Genomic DNA, 18,557 nt, shown 5'->3' on the forward strand with positions numbered 1-18,557 from the left:
CACTGTCCATTCATACAATCTGCATCCAGTAACAGTGAATGTGTAAAAGTAAAGTTTATTTGTGTAGCACATTTCAGCAACAATGCAGATCAAAGTTGTTTGCATCAGAGCTCTGAGGACCTGATGGGGCCCCGGTGGGACCCCGACCTGCTGCTGCGCACCAGGCATGAATGAATGGGTGATTACCAGGTTTCTACAGGCAGGCAAAGGCGGTGATTCAGTTGTGCTCGAGAAGGACACATCTAAAACATGTCCTCTGTGGGCCCTGAGGATGAGGGCCTGGGGCCCACTGCTTCATATGATCAAAACATGACACAGTAATTATGTTGGGAATAGCAAATATGCAACAAACATATTTTTCCAAATAGCATCATCAAAATCAAGGATTGTTGTCATGAAATATACATCAGATATATGGATCAATGGTCCAGGTTTTATCAGTTAAAAGCACCTCAAGCCGTTTGGTTTTTAGCCTTGTTGCAAAGGATCTTAGTGTTTCTAGAGCTTTGATCCTGATTAGAGGAACATGAAAACTGAATGCTCCTCTTATCCATGCTTGGTTCTGGATGCAGAGCAGACCAGAACCAGAAATAAATGGACTTTTCAATAATATTCTAATTTATGGAATGGGTCTGTTGGTTTATTTGATGTAGCTAACTAATCAGTTTAGAGAAACAGCAAGAGTCAAGGGTCAAGAGTCAAAGAGAAGTCTAAATTTCAGAAGTTCATAGCTTTTGCATGATTAAAAAAACAAAGACATTGTGTATGTTTATGAAATAAAGGTTAGATTAAATCATTTCCTGAAATATTTTGAACATCATCGTTCTTCATGCATCCTGACTGGTGTGAAAGTAGAAGTAAAATGATAATTGTTATTTAATCTCTAAGTTTATTGAATGTGTTGGGCAGTCGGTGGAACCAGTAAAGATTCTGAACTTAAATTATTGATTTTAATTCCCTGACTCTCCTGGCTGCTTTTTCTTGCCTTCTGGCACTGATCCCAGCTTAAAAGGAGCCTTGATGTTCAACCGGTCCCTCTCTGCCTCCTCTTCTTCATTGTATGGCTCATCATCATCATCCTCTACATCACTGTGGTGCGGGGTGGAATGGAGGGAGGCAGAGGGAGACGGAGGCACTGAAGCTGGCCGAGGATAACGGAAACCCTCAGTCTGTGAAGAAGACACAGAATGTCCTTTTCATTAGCAGTCTTACCAACTACAACTTTTATGTGATCATTTTACCCACAGCAGTTTCTTAAATAGGAAAGGAATATGTCTGACATTACCTGGGAATGTCTTATTAAATCAACAGGAACTCTTTCCTGCTCTTTGGAGAAACTTCACACAAAAGGGAAACATTTCACCTCCCTTACCATAGGAGTATTTACTTGCCTTTAGAGGGCCTTTGTTATCAATCTTGTACTTGTCTGGGAAACTTCTGCTAAGTGCCAGATGACGGGCGTGTGTGTAGAACTGTCACAAGAAAAGATAGATGCCAAAAAAGTCCATCAAAACATCTTGTATGTAGTTTTTTACTTTGTCCATGCATTTGTTTAGTTTTTACTTAGGTTTCTTTATCACAAAGTAAAAATAAGAACCACAAACATTATGAAAATTCTTGCTGCTCAATTCGATTTTGAAACAAAAATCAAGTTAACACTGTAAATGTGTCTTTATAGAGTTCCTATACAAGGTCCTCACTCCCTTTGATGTTTTATCATTTATTGCTTTTACTAATCAATTATGATAAACCAAATTTGACAACAATTTCCCCAAAACCCTTTGGGTTCAGAGTGAAAACTGATTTCTATTTTAAAAAAAAAAGACAAATAAAATTATTTAAAGGGGAGTATTATGTTAAATTGACTTTTTTTCAACTTTACACCATGTTATAATATTATTCCTCTTCAACATCATGGAGTGTTCCTTTGAGTATTTCTTGCATGTTTGAGAAATCATTGTATCTCCCATGGCAACCATTCAGGGGTGCCTAAATGCTTGCTGTTTGGAGCTGCCTTCCCCACTCAGCTCCACCAGACTAGCAGCAGCAGCAATAAGAAAACTTCTGGAGGAATTCCACCAGGTTTTTTCTGAACTCATCTTACAAACTACTTCTCATCCATCACTTCTAACGGTTGTGATTGGGATAATGGAGGAGCATTGTTGTGACGACATTCTTAAGGCGAAGAGTCTGAAAGAGTAGGAGCTTCTTAAAGAGACAGATGCTCAATGACAAGGGACTAAACTACAAAGGTGATAGCTGGAACAGTTTATCTGGAAGAATGGAGGAGAAGTGCAACCTGAGAGTGATCCACACAGAGAGCCAGCTGATAAATACACACTGAAAGGGTGAATATTAATGTAATCACTTATTTTTTTATTGATCGTTGATTGATCCGCAAAAGCAACTAATAGGGTAAAAAAAATCAGAAGGGTACTTTTTGTAGGAACTGTTAATTTAATTTAGTATTAATACTGTTTGACACAGTCCCACTCTAAAAGTGTCATGTTCTGTGTTTTCTGTGTATTTATGTAGAGCAGGGGTGTCAAACTCCAGTCCTCAAGGGCCGGTGTCCTCCAACTTTTAGATGTGCCTCTGCTGCACCACACCTGAATAGAATAATTAGGTCATTAGAAAGGCTGGGAGAACTGATCTACACAAGGAGGAGGTAATTAAGCCATTTCATTCCAGTGTTTTGTACCTGTGGCACATCTAAAAGCTGTAGGACAGCAGCCCTCGAGGACTGGAGTTTGACACCTGTGATTTAGAGTTTTCTGTGTCCCCGAGTCTTCGTGTTGTCCTGTCTTCCCCTTGATTGTTCCCAGGTGTGTCTCATTCTGTGATTACCCTCTGTGTATTAACTCCACCTGTGTTCCTTGTTCCTCGTCGGGTCCTTGTCAATTCAGTGTCGTATGCACCAGTCTCTTTTGCTGTCCCTTCAATTAGCCTGTTTGCTACCGACGTTGAGCCCTGGTTTCCGCTCAATCGTGCTGCCGGGTTTTGTAGACTTATTTTGGACACTCATTATTAAAATAATTTATTATCGCATCCTGGGTCTACAGCGTCTGCCTCACCACCTCAACACTACCGCGTTTCATTACAAAAAGAGGTGTTGAGATGTGTTTGTTGGCAACAAACACATCTCTGCTGGAGATATGCATAACTTGCACATCTCCAGCAGAGAAAAGGAAGCATCAGGCTAGTCATTAGATTTTAACTGCTTGTCATATTTTTTTTGTTTTTGGAAACACCATTACACTCATCTACTGGGATGTATTTGTGAGTGATAAGTCATTATAAAACCAACGCCTCTCCTGCAGTTAAACTGTTTCTTGGTGTGTTAGAATCAGACCCTTCCTAAGTATCTCCAGTCCAGCAGGTCTGACAGCCTCTCGGTTCTGTTCCTCTGGATGATGCGCTGACGTCGAGACTGCTGACAGAAACTGAACATGAACTGGGTCAGCTGGTTGCAGGATTCCTCAGCAGATTTGAACCGACGGTCCACAATGTAGATACCTGCGACAGAAAAGAGGTTTGAAGGAACACTGACCTGAGATGAATAAAGATGGAGCATTGAAGCATCTGTGTGTGTATTACCATAGGCAGCAGGGTCTGAGACATGCTCCTCCATAAAACAGCCAAACCCTGACAGATTGGTTGTGACACTTGGTATGCCCATCACAGTACACTCACCTGGAAAAGACACACACAGCACACCTGCATGGTTAAAGGTTGGATTGCAAAGACAAGTAAATTAACAAAATGTTGTATCTCAATGATTACAAATAAGAAAACTGCAACAGAGTCTTGGTAAAGTATTGATAGACCTTTAACCTTTTCAAGCTATTCGAGCATTTGTATTCATATACCTTACTTAACTCCTCAAATAAAATCTAAGAGTGGCATTTGTCTTTATAAGTCCCCTAATTATTAACTAGAATCCAGCTGTGTGTAATTTAATCTGAGTCTATATGCAGGTCGTCAGAAAAAGGAGATGTCACCTTACAACTTAGCACACAACCAATAAAGTGAGCATGTGAGCACAACAACAGAACCAGTCAATGAAAATATCTGTAGGGTGGAAGAGCCCTAAAGGCTACAAAGTGTTAAAGGAGACATATTGGTTGATATCCTCCAGGCAGTCAAACCAAGATCTAGATAGAGAAAGAACTCTGTAGCAAGAGAAGAGGACCAGAGGCCCACAGATGGGCAGAGGACTGCTTTGTGAAGAGAATTCAACCCCTACCCTCCCTGAACTGTGGTTAAGGTTGGGCTCTCTCTTCAGCTGTGGCTCAGACTCTGTAGACCAGGGATGCCCAAGTCCAGTCCTGTAGAGCAGTGGTCCCCAACCTCTTTAGTCGCGCGGACCGGTCAGCCCTTCGCAATTTTGCTGTGGAAGGGGTGGGTGGGGGGGGGGTGGGCGTCGTAAGTATCGAGTCCGATGCTGTTGTTTGGGTTGGGGGCGTGGGTGTGCCGCAGTACTCCGATGTTGTTTTGTTACTCATTCTGCTGCAAGTTGGCTCAATGGGCTCTTTGCACCTGCCACGCTGATGTCACAATCACATGCGCAAATGCGGCTCTCTTTTTTCCGCTTTGAGTTACCATGACAGCTAGAAAAGACAAAGTCTTATTTCAGACACAAATAAAACAATACTATGAACATTGCTGTCTTCCTAATATAATGGGCTTTTAAGTTTTCATGGATTTCCAAACGGTCCTGAATTATGAAGATGGTGGCTTGTAAATATTCGTAGCTACCGGTTAAAGCTAACGCGGCACAGCAAAGTTTACAGCCTTCACTTCACCCCGGATCAGCTTCTTCAGCCTAAGGAACAAGGTAAAAGAGCCTCCTGTGTTATTTCCATGGACTCATTTCTGTATTCAGCCTAAAAGAGAGTTGATGGGAAAGAGAGAGCAGACCAGAGCCAGACAGCCGATATACTGATCCGCCTGTACACACTGCTGCAAACACCGTCCTGCTTCACAAGAAGCATGCAAAACTAATAAAGCGAAGTAACATGGAGACCTTAAGGAACACGGCCATATTTTTCTAAAAGCAACAACTCTGAACCTGAACAGTCAGCTGAACTAGAACTCCGACACCAGAGCTGCTCTACTGTTAAGCTATGGGCTTGTTGTTCCTCAGGCTTCAGAAGCAAAAAGCCTGAACCGTAAAATCCCAGTTACTTGGTCTCTGACACTAACGACAATAAACGCACGTAATATACTTGAACATAAGGTAAAAACATTGTCCGTTAATGAATGATGAAAAATGTTTAGATACTTAAATAGCACATTTTTACAAGAAAAATGTCTAGCATAAGCTAAAGCTAATAATGTTAGCCACAAAGTTTAAAGAAAGTAAAACTCACCTTCGTATCTGTGTATAACGAGGCGAACATCTTAAAACCTTTCTCCAGCTTATTGTTGGGGCTTCAGATCGATGTACATCATTAACTGTTACCTTGGACAAGCCCTGCAAACACCCAGTGTAAAGAGCCTTTTTCAATAGATCGGAAACGATTGAGCCGCTTTTCCCCGAACGCGGAAGCTGAGGTGCAAAGAACCCATTTTGCGCAAGACGTAACCGGTAAAATCCGGTTTAGGATTTTCAAAATAAAAGATCCAGAAGTAGTTCATTATTTCCTTGCGCGGTCCGGTACCAATTGGTCCGCAGCCCGGTGGTTGGGGACCACTGCTGTAGAGCTCCAACCCTGCAACTTTTACATGCATGCCTGCTCCAACACGCCTGAGCCAAAAGGCCAACTAGCTAATGAGCCTTTCTTTTGATTCAGGTGTGTTGGAGAAGGATTGCAACTAAACGTTGCAGGGTGGTTGCTCTTGAGGACTGGACTTGGCCACCCTGCTCAGACAATGACAAAGGACTTGGTCATCAGAGGACATTCATCAGAGGAAGAAGACAGTAGACTACAACCTGCGTTTCACCAAAAAACCTTCAAGTTCTTTTCCAGAAGAGACATTCAGCCTCCTAAAGCCTTCACTTAGATTTATGAGAGGTTTTTAAAGGTTGCTTTAGCCCAAAGTTAGCATAGCAACACCCCTGGGGCTCCATGTGAGTCACTAAATAACAGCAATTTTTGTTGCATAACAGAGGAGAGCCACTGTTAATGGAGGTGTTCTACAGGGCTACTCAATCTGATCAGTTCATTGAAGGAACCATGGTGGGCCACTCGGACGTGAGTCATCAGAAACCAGGCGAGTGTTACTTAACAGACCAGTTTAATAGATTTCCTATAGGTCCTGATCAGGTTTGGGATGGATGGAATAGGAAGTGAGGGGCTTAGCACTGCATACAACAAAAAACTGTTCTTTTGCTTGAATCTGAGGCTTGTTAGTGAATATAAATAGTGAATATAAATATTACTATGAAGACCAAGGACCTAACAGCATACATTAGGGAGAATGTTATTGAGATATTTAAAGCAGGATTATGTTAGAAAACAAAATCCCAAGCTATGAACATCTCTCAGAATCTTTTCTTTGTGTTTATTTGTTTCTTCTATTAGACTTAAATGCTGGTTTGAGGTAAAATAAAGGACTTTAAACAGCTGAACAGGAATCAAGCTGGAAAACTGAGGGAGAGGTGAAAGATAAACTTGAGCAAAACCTGAAACTGGCATACAGAAAACAGAAAGGAACAATAATGATAAACAAAGAACCAAAACATACATTAGAATGAAAATTTGCTCTAAGTGAATAAAGAAAAAGATCAAAAGAAGAATGTGTTGCTAAAGTCGCCTACAGATAGTAGACTTAGTATAATTAGTACTTACTTACTTAGTAAAGTGTTTTTTCAGTTTATTTTTGTGTTATTCTTTTCCACACTATGTTAAAAATAAATTCAGAATTGTTTTTGGGTAGCATAATCCTGTAACAGTTATTTGTTTGCCTTGATCCAATTTGTAATTGTAGCTGTAACAGTTGTGCATGATGCCTTACAACAAATCATAACCTGAAAGATGAATGTTTTCTAATGTTTCCTGTTGCACCGGTTTAGTATTTTTGGAAAGGTCCCATACACACACAGCATGAGCTGCAATTTGCTGCTCAAAGTCTACCTGGTGTGTATCCCCACGGCTCATAGTAGGAAGGGAAAACTCCAAGGTTACAGCCTCGGACAAAGTCCTCATAATCCATTGGCAGCAGAGGGCTGGTGGAGGACAAGAACTCAGGATGGAAGATGATCTGAGAGAACACATGAATACATGAACACAATGAGACACAGGTGTAGCTGGCTTTTCAGTAAGCCAGGCTAGTTTCCTCTTTTGTTTTGTTTGAATCACATACAGTTAATATTTACCAGGAGGGTCAATGGCTAGGATATAACAGTTTTTTGTTTGATGGTATGCATTTAAAAGAAAACAAAGAAATAAAATAACCGCATTTAAACAACTGAAAGCTCGTTGAGTCACTAAGACAGGCCATCTTCTCAGTTTAGATTTCTTGTCTCAATGAGTTGAGCCTTGACAGAGTGAAGGCAAAACAGCTGATCAAGTGAAGCATTTTACAGCTGCAGTAGGTAACGTTTATTAAAAAAATTTTTTAGACTGCAGATGTTTTAAAGACAATCAAATATGTATTCAATTTATTATCTCATGTAGAAGTCGCAGCAATCAGATTTTTTTTTTTTTTTTTTTGGCGTCAAAAGATCAGTCTTGGGCTGATCAGATTACCATGAAAAAGTTGGATTTGGACTATAAAAAAAAATCTGATTTGTTTTTTTGTTTTTTTTTATTCACATAGCCAAAATCAAAACCATAACACCCATGGCTATATTTCATTCAGATGTCCTCAAATTTTCTCTCTTGTAATCTTAAAGGAATTTTTTCCAGGACAAAAGTGTCATAAAGTGGTGTGGTGAGGAGGTGAGACAGATGCTGAGATCCAGGTTGACGTGCAAATGATGGATTTAATGATAATCAATCCAGAAAATAAACTGTCCAAATAACTCCAGGCAGCACTGATGAGCGGAAGCGAGGGCTCAACTCAGGTAGCAACTGGAACGATGAACTGGAGCACACATAGACAGACGCCACAATGAGACGAGGACCCGACAAAGACACAGACACACAGGTGACACTAAATACACAGGATGTAATTAGGGAAACGAGAAACACCTGGGAACTAATCAAAGGGAGACAGGACAACACAGAGAGACAGATACACAGAAAACTCTAAATAAGTACACAGAAAAACACAGATCATGACAAAAAGTTTTAAACTATTCTCTTCCAATCTTCTATAACATCTATTTTCAGCCAAATTTGTGTTTGATTTTCCAGCTATGTTCTTCCTACGTCTAGTGCTTAATGTTCTATAAATTCTTAATTCATATTTTTTTAATATTTGTGTTTGCAAATCATCACATTTTGAGAAGAATAACAGTTCTTCCCAATCAAACTGGCATTCTTTTATGATTACTATTTGAATGCCATGCCAGAATTTCTGTACTTTTAGTCAAATACATTTGCTAAGAGAATGTATTTTACTTGCAGTTAGACAACAAAATATGACATTGTTTTAATCATTGAAGATCGAATAACAACAGTGCACTAAAAGAGGAAGAAGTGGGGACTTACTGACCCCAGCACCGCAGGTTGTAAAAGACAGAATGTTTAATGTACGGTACCTTGACTCGGTCGTTTCTGGAATTGAAGAGACCGATGCGTCTGACGTTGAACAGGATTGGATCTTCAGAGTCGTCCAGCATATTGTGAGTGGTCACTGGAGGAAGACTGTGCCTCTGAGACAAATCATTAAGACATACGGTGAGCAAAGTTTCTAGTTTTTAGGCTCTGAAAACCAAGTAAAATGTTAATTCTTTTAAACAACTTCAACCAATATATTCAGGCTCATATTTGCTGTCATTTGTGAATTTTTTGTCCATGCATTCAATATGACTATATTGCAAAAATCTTTTCACATTGTATCAAATCACATTATTGTAAAGTCTAGTGCTTTTATATTGATTTGATGTGACAGACCAACATAAAACTGTCAAAAAGAACTGAACAGAAGAGTACAGTTTATTTATTTATTTATTCAATTTAAACAAAAAACTACAGTTGTTTGAGGCTATGGTTCAAGTCTTTCGGGTTATGTCTCAGTCTCTACCACCTCTGTAAGGCTAAGCACATTGGTATTGTCATCTTGCTTGCTACATGACTCTTAAACAGGTGACAATTCCAGACACAAAAACAGATTTAGAAAGGTTTATAGATCAATGGTAGTTCAGAAGAAGTCCAGCTGGTGTTTGGAGGAATCTCCAGGTCAGCATTGACTGCAGGATGATCCCAGCATGCAGCTTTGCACAGCTTTGGTTCTTGGTTTAACATCTTCGGTGTGTTCATGCAGTGTCACCATTCATATGGCCACATCTTCAGTTTTTTATTTTTGTATTTGGCATCATTAGAAAGCTTGCAATAAAGTATTTTGTCTGTCTACATTTAAATATTTTGCTCAGTGTTTACTGTAACATGGCTTCCATGACCTTTAAAACCAGAGAAAAATAAGTCCCACAATGTTTCCTCTTTTTCAGTCGAAGAGTTTAATTCCAATCATTGCTGACACATGTAGTCAATAAGCCTTGCACCTCAACCTGTAAAACCTCTCCACTAATATACATTTATTTAATCGTGGATGACCTTTTGCTGATACTTTGTTGGTATATCAAGCTCTAACACAGATATTGTATTGACTCACAGTCCAAAGTGAAAGCTGGCATTAATCCCATACTGGTTTTAATTACAGTTAAGACACTTGAATAATGCTTTTGCTTTGGTAAATCCTCCCAGAATAAGGCTGCATCACCAGCCACTGATCACAATATCATAAATAGACTCTACAGTATGACAGAAGGTTAAAATGCAGATTTCATCTTTAAAAGAATTTGAATTAATGCATATCTCCTTACAAAAGTAAAGCTTTAAAATTTAATAGGTGTTTCAATGTTATGTTAAAAGACCGAATATAAACAGAGCAGACAGTAGAGCAACTGTTATTGCTATCCCAACATTAACATCCAAATAACAAAATTTATCCATTATCTCAAAATAAAGAGATAAGGATCTTAAGGTGATGACATAGTCAAACCATTATTGCCCAAGTTTGACTATACAAACTTTTAGTATGATAAACAAACGCTACAAGCTCAGATGAGACAATTAACCAGTTATAAAACTAAATACATTATTTCAGGAGAACACAATGGAAATAAATTCCAATACATACAGTTAGATTTTGTACCTGTGTAGCATAAATAGCTCTCTTCATAATCGTCAAGTCATCTCTGTCCAGAATGGTGTTCATGTCTGGGATGTTTCCTCTGAAGACAGAAAACAGAAACATTTAAAGGATTTTCATTCACACATAACCATAATTACTTCACAAAATGTTTATACTCACGTCAGCAAAGATTCATAAAGCTTTTTACCAAACCTCTCCTTCACCGTATGAGCCGTGTCCCTGTGAGCAACAAAGATCAAACAGTTTAATGTTTCTTTAAAAGTACTTACTGTATACATGAAAGCTGTGTGACAGAGATGGAGGTACGCTGAGGTTTGTTACAGTTTACATTTAAATATTTCAAAGAGAACCTACCAGAGCTGTTTGCGCACTGCCTGCCCCTTCAGTGACTCCACATTGAAGTTGTTTGTTTTGGCTGGCATTATGAAGAAAACCACCACAGTCAAGTCATTTCTGTGGACCTGTTGAGAAAGTCATTGAGGGATTCATGTGAGCTTGATAAAACTGGAAAACACAAGATGAAGAACCACAAATTCTCTGAGTTGAGGGTCCTCACCCGCAGCAAGTAGTTGAGTCTAGACAGCGATTCAAGAAAAATGTCAGCTCCTTTGTTGGAGAATTCATATCTCCCAGCAATGAAAAAGAACAGGGTTTTGTCCAAGTTGAAGTCAAGATGTCTGCCAAAATGAAATTTTACAAACTGACAAAAGTTAGGCAGTATCAGAGTGTAAGTCAGAATGATGTGGCCTGTTTGAATTGGATCAGGCAACATTAAAATCAAAGAGCTATATCAGCTTACTGACTGAACTACAGGCCTCCTCATGCTCACCCATAAAAGTGTCCTCTGACAAACTCCTGGATGCGAGTCTTGTTAGTGGAGTGCAAGTTCTGAAACTCATGCATGGCTGAGAATTTTTTCACATTCAGCCCATTTGGAGTCACCACATCTATGCCAGAGTTAAACAGAACAGAGCTGACTTTACTCTACTGGTGGAAGAAAAGTACAAACAATACTGAGACATAGTATTTGCCTGCATCTGTTCTCGCTTTACTGCCACACTCGAAATATGTCAGAGGATTTTAAAGATAAATAAAGATAACCTGAGTAAATACAAAATGTAGTTTTCAAATGATTTCATTTATTAAGGGGGGAGGAAACTATCCAAAAAAGCCTAACCGGCTTCCTTTGCTGCACAAGTTGGTGCCTATTTCAGCAGCTCTCACTCATTCTTGTTTTATCTTTGCTAAAGTTGCAATAAATAACTTTTATCGAGCAATATGTTTTTTTTTCACTTGTTTGTTAAAACTATTACTGTGTTCTGACAGTATAATATGACAGATAATCTGTGAAAAATAAATCAAGCTGCTGTGGTAGAGATTTTTTAGTATTATCATTTTATTTTCTTACTCTAGTTCACATTAAGTCTATAGATCTTTGTGATTTTCTGTTTAAAGTGTTCTCTTCTTTAAATGACCTGGAGGTCACTACTGTCTGTTCAACTTTACGAGAAATAGATAACACTGAGTTTCTCAGACTTTAAACCCTTTTACAAGAACACCTCCTAATTTAGTAACCACCTGTGAACAGTCGTATTTTGTTTTCTTGACAGTATTGACCGAGATTTGAACCGGGCTCAGACCTTTGATCAGATATCACATCTGGAGCTGGGTTGTTAGATGTTTGGGTTAGAAGCTTTACGACCTCTGTTGTTTTTCCTGACTGCCCCCTTGCCTGTCCTTATTTGACAATAAAAACAGGAGCCGTTGTAAGGGCAGCCCAGAACGCTCTGTGGAACTGATCGGAGGAAGAGTTCTCAGAGCCTTCCCTTTTGCAAAAGCTCCACGTAAAATTCATATACGTTGTCTGTGGTTCTTTCTTTTATTTAGGTTCGAAAGGAAAATACCTATCAGTGGTCCTACTGCTATCTGCAGAAGTACAGCACTCAGGCATAAACAACCAATCAGAGCCAGGAGGAGGGTCTCAGTACTTTCAATCACCCTCATGTACACGCTGCTCACACAGCTAACTTTGGCAGGTCAGCCACTCCCAGGAAGGTTCACCTCTGTTCATCTATCTAACATTTACACTTCAGCCTTGATTCATGGACGGCATTAAATCAACCTGTGATCATAAAGAACCAGGATATATCATTTAAAGTCCATATTAAACAAGTTTCAAGGATTTCCTTATTTTGTATTTCCTTTGAAATCCAGAATAGAATTTCAGATTCTCCTTCTCACATCCCTTAACAATCAGCTCCATCAAACATCAGATCTGATTGGTCCATATGTTCCTAACAGAGCACTTCTCTCTCTAACTGCAGGCTTGCTGCTGGTTCCTAGAATTCCTGATAGTAGAATGGCAGGCAGATCAATAGTTCAAGCTCCTCTGCTGTGGAACCAGCTCCCAGTTTCAGTCTGTGAGTTGTTTTTCTCTCCATTGAGCTACATCTGGTCTGGCATTGTGGTTCCTGGACCTCTACCTTCCTGGAGGAGGAGGATGCTGCCATGAGCTAACTGTTCTCTCTGTCCTGCTCTTAACTTTTTACCTTAATCAACATCAGAAATCATCCTCCAATCAATTCATCAGTTTCTTCTTGTGCATTCTGCTCTCTCTTCTCAAACCTCCAGTTGTTTTGTGTCAGATGGTTGCATGAACTGAGCCCAGTTCTGGTTCTGCTGGAGGTTTCTTCCCATTAAATAAGAGTTTTCCCTCCCAACTGTTGCTATATACATGCTCAATCATGTAAAGGATTGTGCTAAAGTCTTTGATGTTGCTACATGTTTCACCAGGAGGAGTGAATGCTGCAAGACTGAATCCAGTCTGCTGGGTTTCCTCAGACAGAAACGTTTTAAACTACTTTGAATAATTAACTGAGCATGCTGTTTTGTTTGACATCACTGGAAAGCTCATAATCCACACGTTCAGAATCTGTAAATATCTCGAAACACCCCTGAGGAGACTTGCTCATGGTTTTGCTGCGGACAGTCATGTATATCTGTGATCGAAATAAAATGTGTTTGTTTGTAAAGTGCCTCCACATGACATTTGTTGTGAATTAGTGTAATTAAATAAACTGAATTGATTTCTTGATTCAATATTTCAGGCAGTAATGAACTGTAATGAATCAATTACAGTTGATTCATGATTTTAAAAGGACAGTTGTACTTTTTCAAACAGAACCAGTTTGGTTTTGATAGTCATTTCAACCTTAATAAATAAATGATAATAAAACTACATTTTGTATTTACTATCCAAATCCAAATGTATTTAATGGTCTGAAACACTGAACTGTGCCAGTAGACATTAGTCATTGGGCTGAAATTATGTGACTCCATTCATTAATTCAATCCATATAAATTCTCTGTATGTGCAATTGCATGTATTAATATCTATTTTATACAATTTGCATGTTGTATAGATGGAAATAATCATTGTTGTGGTGTAGGTGGTGTCCACCTGGCTTCCTGTGCAACATGTGTTTGGCCTCCACTGCTGTGATCTGGGACACTGTGGTGAAGACGTGAGCGCAATGCACCGCTGCTCGCTCCAGGCAGTACCGATGGTAGATCTGCCTCTCTCCTGCCTCCTTGTCAATATTGAACTACCAGCACACAAAAATATCAGAATCAATTTTAAGCTGTAAATTCAAAGAGAAATGACAGTAGAATAGTTGTTAGGACAGGTTCCATCTGTACAGAATCTTGCATGTTAAAGCCTAGCAAGTTATAACATCACACTCCTCTTTTTCAAACGGGTCACAGCAACACCTTACTTTGGAAATTCCTTTGTTTTGTTGGATGTTTTTCTGGCTTCTCTGTTTCTTAAGAAGATCTAAAAATCAACATAATGGAATAATGTTTTCCATTATTCTTTTTTTCTTATACTTTATGCTTAAAATACTAGAACCCTTGGACTCTTCGTTCATTTTACTTGGTTACTCTCATTCAACCATTTAGATTTTTTCTGAAATTTCAATTTCATTAATTTATAAACATGTACAATTTAAATTCAGTTTGAGTTAAATTTAGATTAAAATTGAAATCAATCTATTATTGATAGACTTGATTATGTATTGCCAGTTGGTGGAAAGTTATCTGAAAAATCCCAGTTGGTTACATCAGGCCATAAAAGGTTTGGACTTTATGGTTTTGGTAAAGGGGAACCAGATGTGACAAGAACCAGGAGACATGACTCACAAAACAAGCCAGGAAATTATTTGATTACCCTAAATCAGGCAAAATTAGAGAAAGGAGCATGTATTGCAATTCCTCTGGTAATTTTAATACATTTTATATGTAATGTCTAAAAGTAATAATAATAGTAATACATTACTTATTGGTTCAAGAAGCCTGTCTTAAAGTTATGGTAACTTTAAAAACACAATAATACCTTATGAGAATAAGGTATTATTGTGTTTTTATCAATAGAATGGGAAAGGCAACTGTAGACTGGGGTCATCTGTCAATTATCTATTCAGCCAGTGAGCAATCTGCAGCTCTGGGCTGACCTTTAGGGTATGAGCAGTGGGGCCAATTACAAGTATCACAGTAAGCCATCCTCATACAGTTCAACGTTACTAATCATGCTCTAAATGATTTTAAAATACCAAAACCTTTGAATGTGCCAATCAGTCTGACAGCTACCAATTACCCGTGTTGTTAACCGCGCTGTGGTGGGGGTCGGAACACAGTTTGCTTGAATTACAAGCAAACTGTGTAAATTTTTTAGAACAATGAACATGGGGGGAAGTTTCAGATTCATACCAATTCAAACAATTCAATGAACTACAGTTACTTACTCTTACTCATTAAGGGTATAAATATCAAAAGTTTTAAACGGTTGCCGTTTCACATTGACCGTTTTTCCTCTTTTGGGGAGTGGGGGAGTGTTAGAATGATTTTACATAAATGGGAATTTTTTTTTCAGATCCATTAATAATGTAAATTATTCATACAAACTGAAACCAATTAAAAAGTGAATGCAAGTTGTACCTTAACATCTTGCGTTGAGGTACAAAGCAAGATGTTGAGGTACAAGATGTTTGGTGACAAATTGTCAAATTGGTGACAAATGCCACCAATTTGCATTTGTCAAATAATTCTAGCTCAATATGTGATTGGGATTTGTCAGTGTGTAGGGAATTTAAAACTACCCTAAAAGATTACACTTTCTGTTCAGCATGGTACAAGTTTTACTCCCAACCATGGGCGTCATGTAGGGGGGGAAAAGTTAGGACAATTCCAAGGGCCCCTGGCCGACAGGAGGCACCCCACAAAATATATATATATATATATTTGGGGTGGGCGGGGGTGGAGGTTTATAGAAATAGAAAAGAAATTGAGGGCCCTGTTAATAAAATTAATCATATCATGTTTTTAAAATATTTTTTAGCTGTAAAATTAAATGTTTCCACTCCCAGACCAAAACGCTCACATTTGCCCTGAACCCCCCTGGATCTCCATGAAATGGTTTGTTCCTGCTTAGCGCGCTTGATGGTGACGGTGTTCAGCAGCAGTCAGTGGAAGACAAGAACGACTGTGGCTGTTACTATGCTGCTAAGAAAAATTATAAAGTCAGGTTTTCAAAAATATAGAGATTGAGAGGGAAAAAGACAAGAGTGTCAATTTATAGCCCAGCTTTTCTCCAAAAGAGGTGGGTAGACTGTGTGAGATTATCAACCATTTGGCATAGTTAGCTTAGTTACAGACTACCGTTTGCCTCCATTTCATTTAATGAATGAAGGAACAAATCTACCAACATATTCATATATTGTACTTGCCCCTGTACCTTTTATCACACTTAACAACAGATGCTGGTATGGTGATTAGACCTGCTCTAATAGCAGTTCTAATCACCATAGAATAGAATAGATAGCATTTATTGTCATTGAACAGAATTCAACAAAATTTCCATTGCAGCTCCCGTGCAAAAGGTCAAATATATACAGTATAAATAAGCAAACACACAATAATAATAATAACAATATATACAACTAAATTAACTAAACTAAAGGCACTCAACCATCCAAAGAAGTAGCAGCAGGTCCAATTATGGCAAAGTACAGATGATGTGACAGTGCAAAGTGCAGAACAATATGGCTGTGTGGGGGTGGGGGATATGTATGTGTGACTGCGAGGTTATGATATGTGTGGGAGGGAGGGGCGGCAGGGAGTAATGGCTCTGACGGCTGTGGGGAAGAAACTGTTTCTCAGTCTATTTGTTGTAGTCCGTATATTCCTGTACCGCTTGCCTGATGGCAGCGGCACAAACAGTCTGTGGCCCGGGTGGCTGGAATCCATGGCTATGGATCCAGCTCTCTTCTTGACCCGGTCTGTGTAAATGGAGTCCAGGTCTGGGAGGGGGCATCCCACAATGCCTTGTGCTGTTCTCACCACCCGTGTCAGTTGTTCCCTCTCCAGTGCTGTGCAGCTGCCATACCACACAGTCATGTTGAGGCAGAGGATGCTCTCGATCATCGCCCTGTAAAAGTTCACAAGCAGCCGTGAGGAAAGTCCAGCCCGTCTCAGTTTCCTGAGGAAGAAGAGCCTTTGTTGTGCTTTCTTCACCAGGTGGGAGGTGTTTGTGTTCCAGGAGAGGTCAGACGTGATGTGGAGGCCCAGGAACTTGATGTTGTCCACACGTTCCACCACTTCTCCATCTATGAGAAGGGGAGTGTGATCCGTCCTCCTGGACCTTCTGTAGTCCACAATGACCTCCTTGGTCTTCCCTGTGTTCAGCACCAAGTTGTTGGCTGAACACCACTGAGTGAGCTGCAGAATCTCCTCTCTGTAGTGGGTCTCGTTGTTGTCTGAAATGAGACCCACTACTGCTGTGTCGTCCGCGTACTTCACGACTGTGTTGGTGGGGTGGATGGCCACGCAGTCGTATGTAAACAGGGTGAAGAGAGCTGGGCTGAGCACACAGCCCTGCGGCGTGCCTGTGTTGAGGACCAGTGGGGACGATGTTGAGCCACTTATTCTCACCACCTGAGGCCTGTTGGTGAGGAAGTCTCTGATCCAGTGGCACAGTGAAGCGGGCAGCCCCATCTCGAGTAGCTTCAGCACCAACTTGTCTGGGATGACGGTATTAAATGCTGAGCTGAAGTCTACAAATAGCATCCAGATGTAGGTGTTGGGATGCTGCAGATGGGTCAGGGCTGTGTGCAGAGTGATGGAGACAGCATCCTCTGTTGACCGGTTCGCTCTGTAGGCGAACTGAAGGCTGTCCAGGTTTGCGGGGATGAAGTCTCTGATGTGCCTCAGAAGAATCCTCTCAAAGCACTTCATGATCACCGGGGTCAGAGCGACAGGCCGGTAATCGTTCAGGCTGGTGATGGACCTCTTCTTCGGTACAGGGATGATGGTGGAAGACTTGAGGCACTCAGGAACCATGGCGAGCTGCAGGGACAGATTGAAAATGTCCAGAAACACTCCTGCCAGCTGGTCGGCGCAGGTTTTCAGCGTCTGGCCTGACACCTTGTCCGGTCCTGTAGCTTTGTGGATGTTGATCCTCCTCAGGGTGGCCATCACCTGATGCTTCTGTAGGACGAGGGGCTGGTGCTGCTCTTCCAGTTGGGGTAGATGTACAGCTTCTCTGCTGCCCGCCGTGTCAAAGCGGGCAAAGAAACTGTTTAAGGTGTCGGGCAGGGTGGGGTCGCGGCTGGTCAGCTGAGTGCTGTGTTTATAGTCCGTCATGGTTCTTATGCCTCTCCACATGCTTCGGGGGTTGTTGTTGATGAAATGTTCCTCAATCTGCTGTTTGTACTGGAGCTTGGCCTGCTTAATACCTTTTTTCAGTTCCGACCGGGCCCTGCTATAAGCCAACCTGTCTCCAGACCTGTAGGCAGCATCCCGGGCTTTCAGCAGGGCCCGTACTGTGCTGTCCAGCCATGGTTTCTGGTTTGGAAACACTTTTATGGTCTTAACAGGGAGGACAGCGTCGGTGCAGAACTGAACATAGGACAGAACGGACGATGAGTATTCCTCCAAGTCTGCGCCGTCCCTGAACACACTCCAGTCTGTATGCTCAAAGCAGTCCTGAAGTGCAGAGGAGGCCTCCTCAGTCCAGACCTGAACTATTCTGGTGGTCGGCTTAGTTCTGCAGGCCAGAGGCTTGTAGACAGGAATCAGCTCCACTGAGATGTGGTCAGACATGCCCAGATGTGGAGCTGCTACAGCCTTGTAGGCTCCGGGGATATTGCAGTAGACCTGGTCCAAAATGTTATTGTCTCTGGTGGGAAAGTTTATGGATTTGTGGAATTTGGGAAACACAGCCTTCAGTTCCACGT

General features: G+C 40.5%; 1 protein-coding gene across 1 annotated transcript in view; it reads right to left on the bottom strand.

The window, feature by feature from the left end:
- Positions 1–24: 24 nt before the first annotated feature.
- gys2 (glycogen synthase 2) overlaps positions 25–18,557 on the bottom strand; it is a 28,086-nt gene continuing 9,553 nt past the window's right edge. Inside the window, exons 5-16 of the mRNA XM_028044473.1 lie at positions 13,727–13,871; positions 11,096–11,213; positions 10,823–10,943; positions 10,621–10,727; positions 10,426–10,485; positions 10,267–10,345; positions 8,651–8,764; positions 7,080–7,206; positions 3,598–3,693; positions 3,353–3,516; positions 1,392–1,472; positions 25–1,169 (exon numbers count right to left, since the gene is read on the bottom strand). Coding sequence (XP_027900274.1) covers positions 951–1,169; positions 1,392–1,472; positions 3,353–3,516; positions 3,598–3,693; positions 7,080–7,206; positions 8,651–8,764; positions 10,267–10,345; positions 10,426–10,485; positions 10,621–10,727; positions 10,823–10,943; positions 11,096–11,213; positions 13,727–13,871 — 1,431 coding nt within the window. The 3' untranslated portion in view covers positions 25–950. The remainder of the gene's footprint in view (positions 1,170–1,391; positions 1,473–3,352; positions 3,517–3,597; positions 3,694–7,079; positions 7,207–8,650; positions 8,765–10,266; positions 10,346–10,425; positions 10,486–10,620; positions 10,728–10,822; positions 10,944–11,095; positions 11,214–13,726; positions 13,872–18,557) is intronic.

Source organism: Xiphophorus couchianus, chromosome 17, assembly GCF_001444195.1.
Source record: "Xiphophorus couchianus chromosome 17, X_couchianus-1.0, whole genome shotgun sequence".
Lineage (NCBI taxonomy): Eukaryota > Metazoa > Chordata > Actinopteri > Cyprinodontiformes > Poeciliidae > Xiphophorus > Xiphophorus couchianus.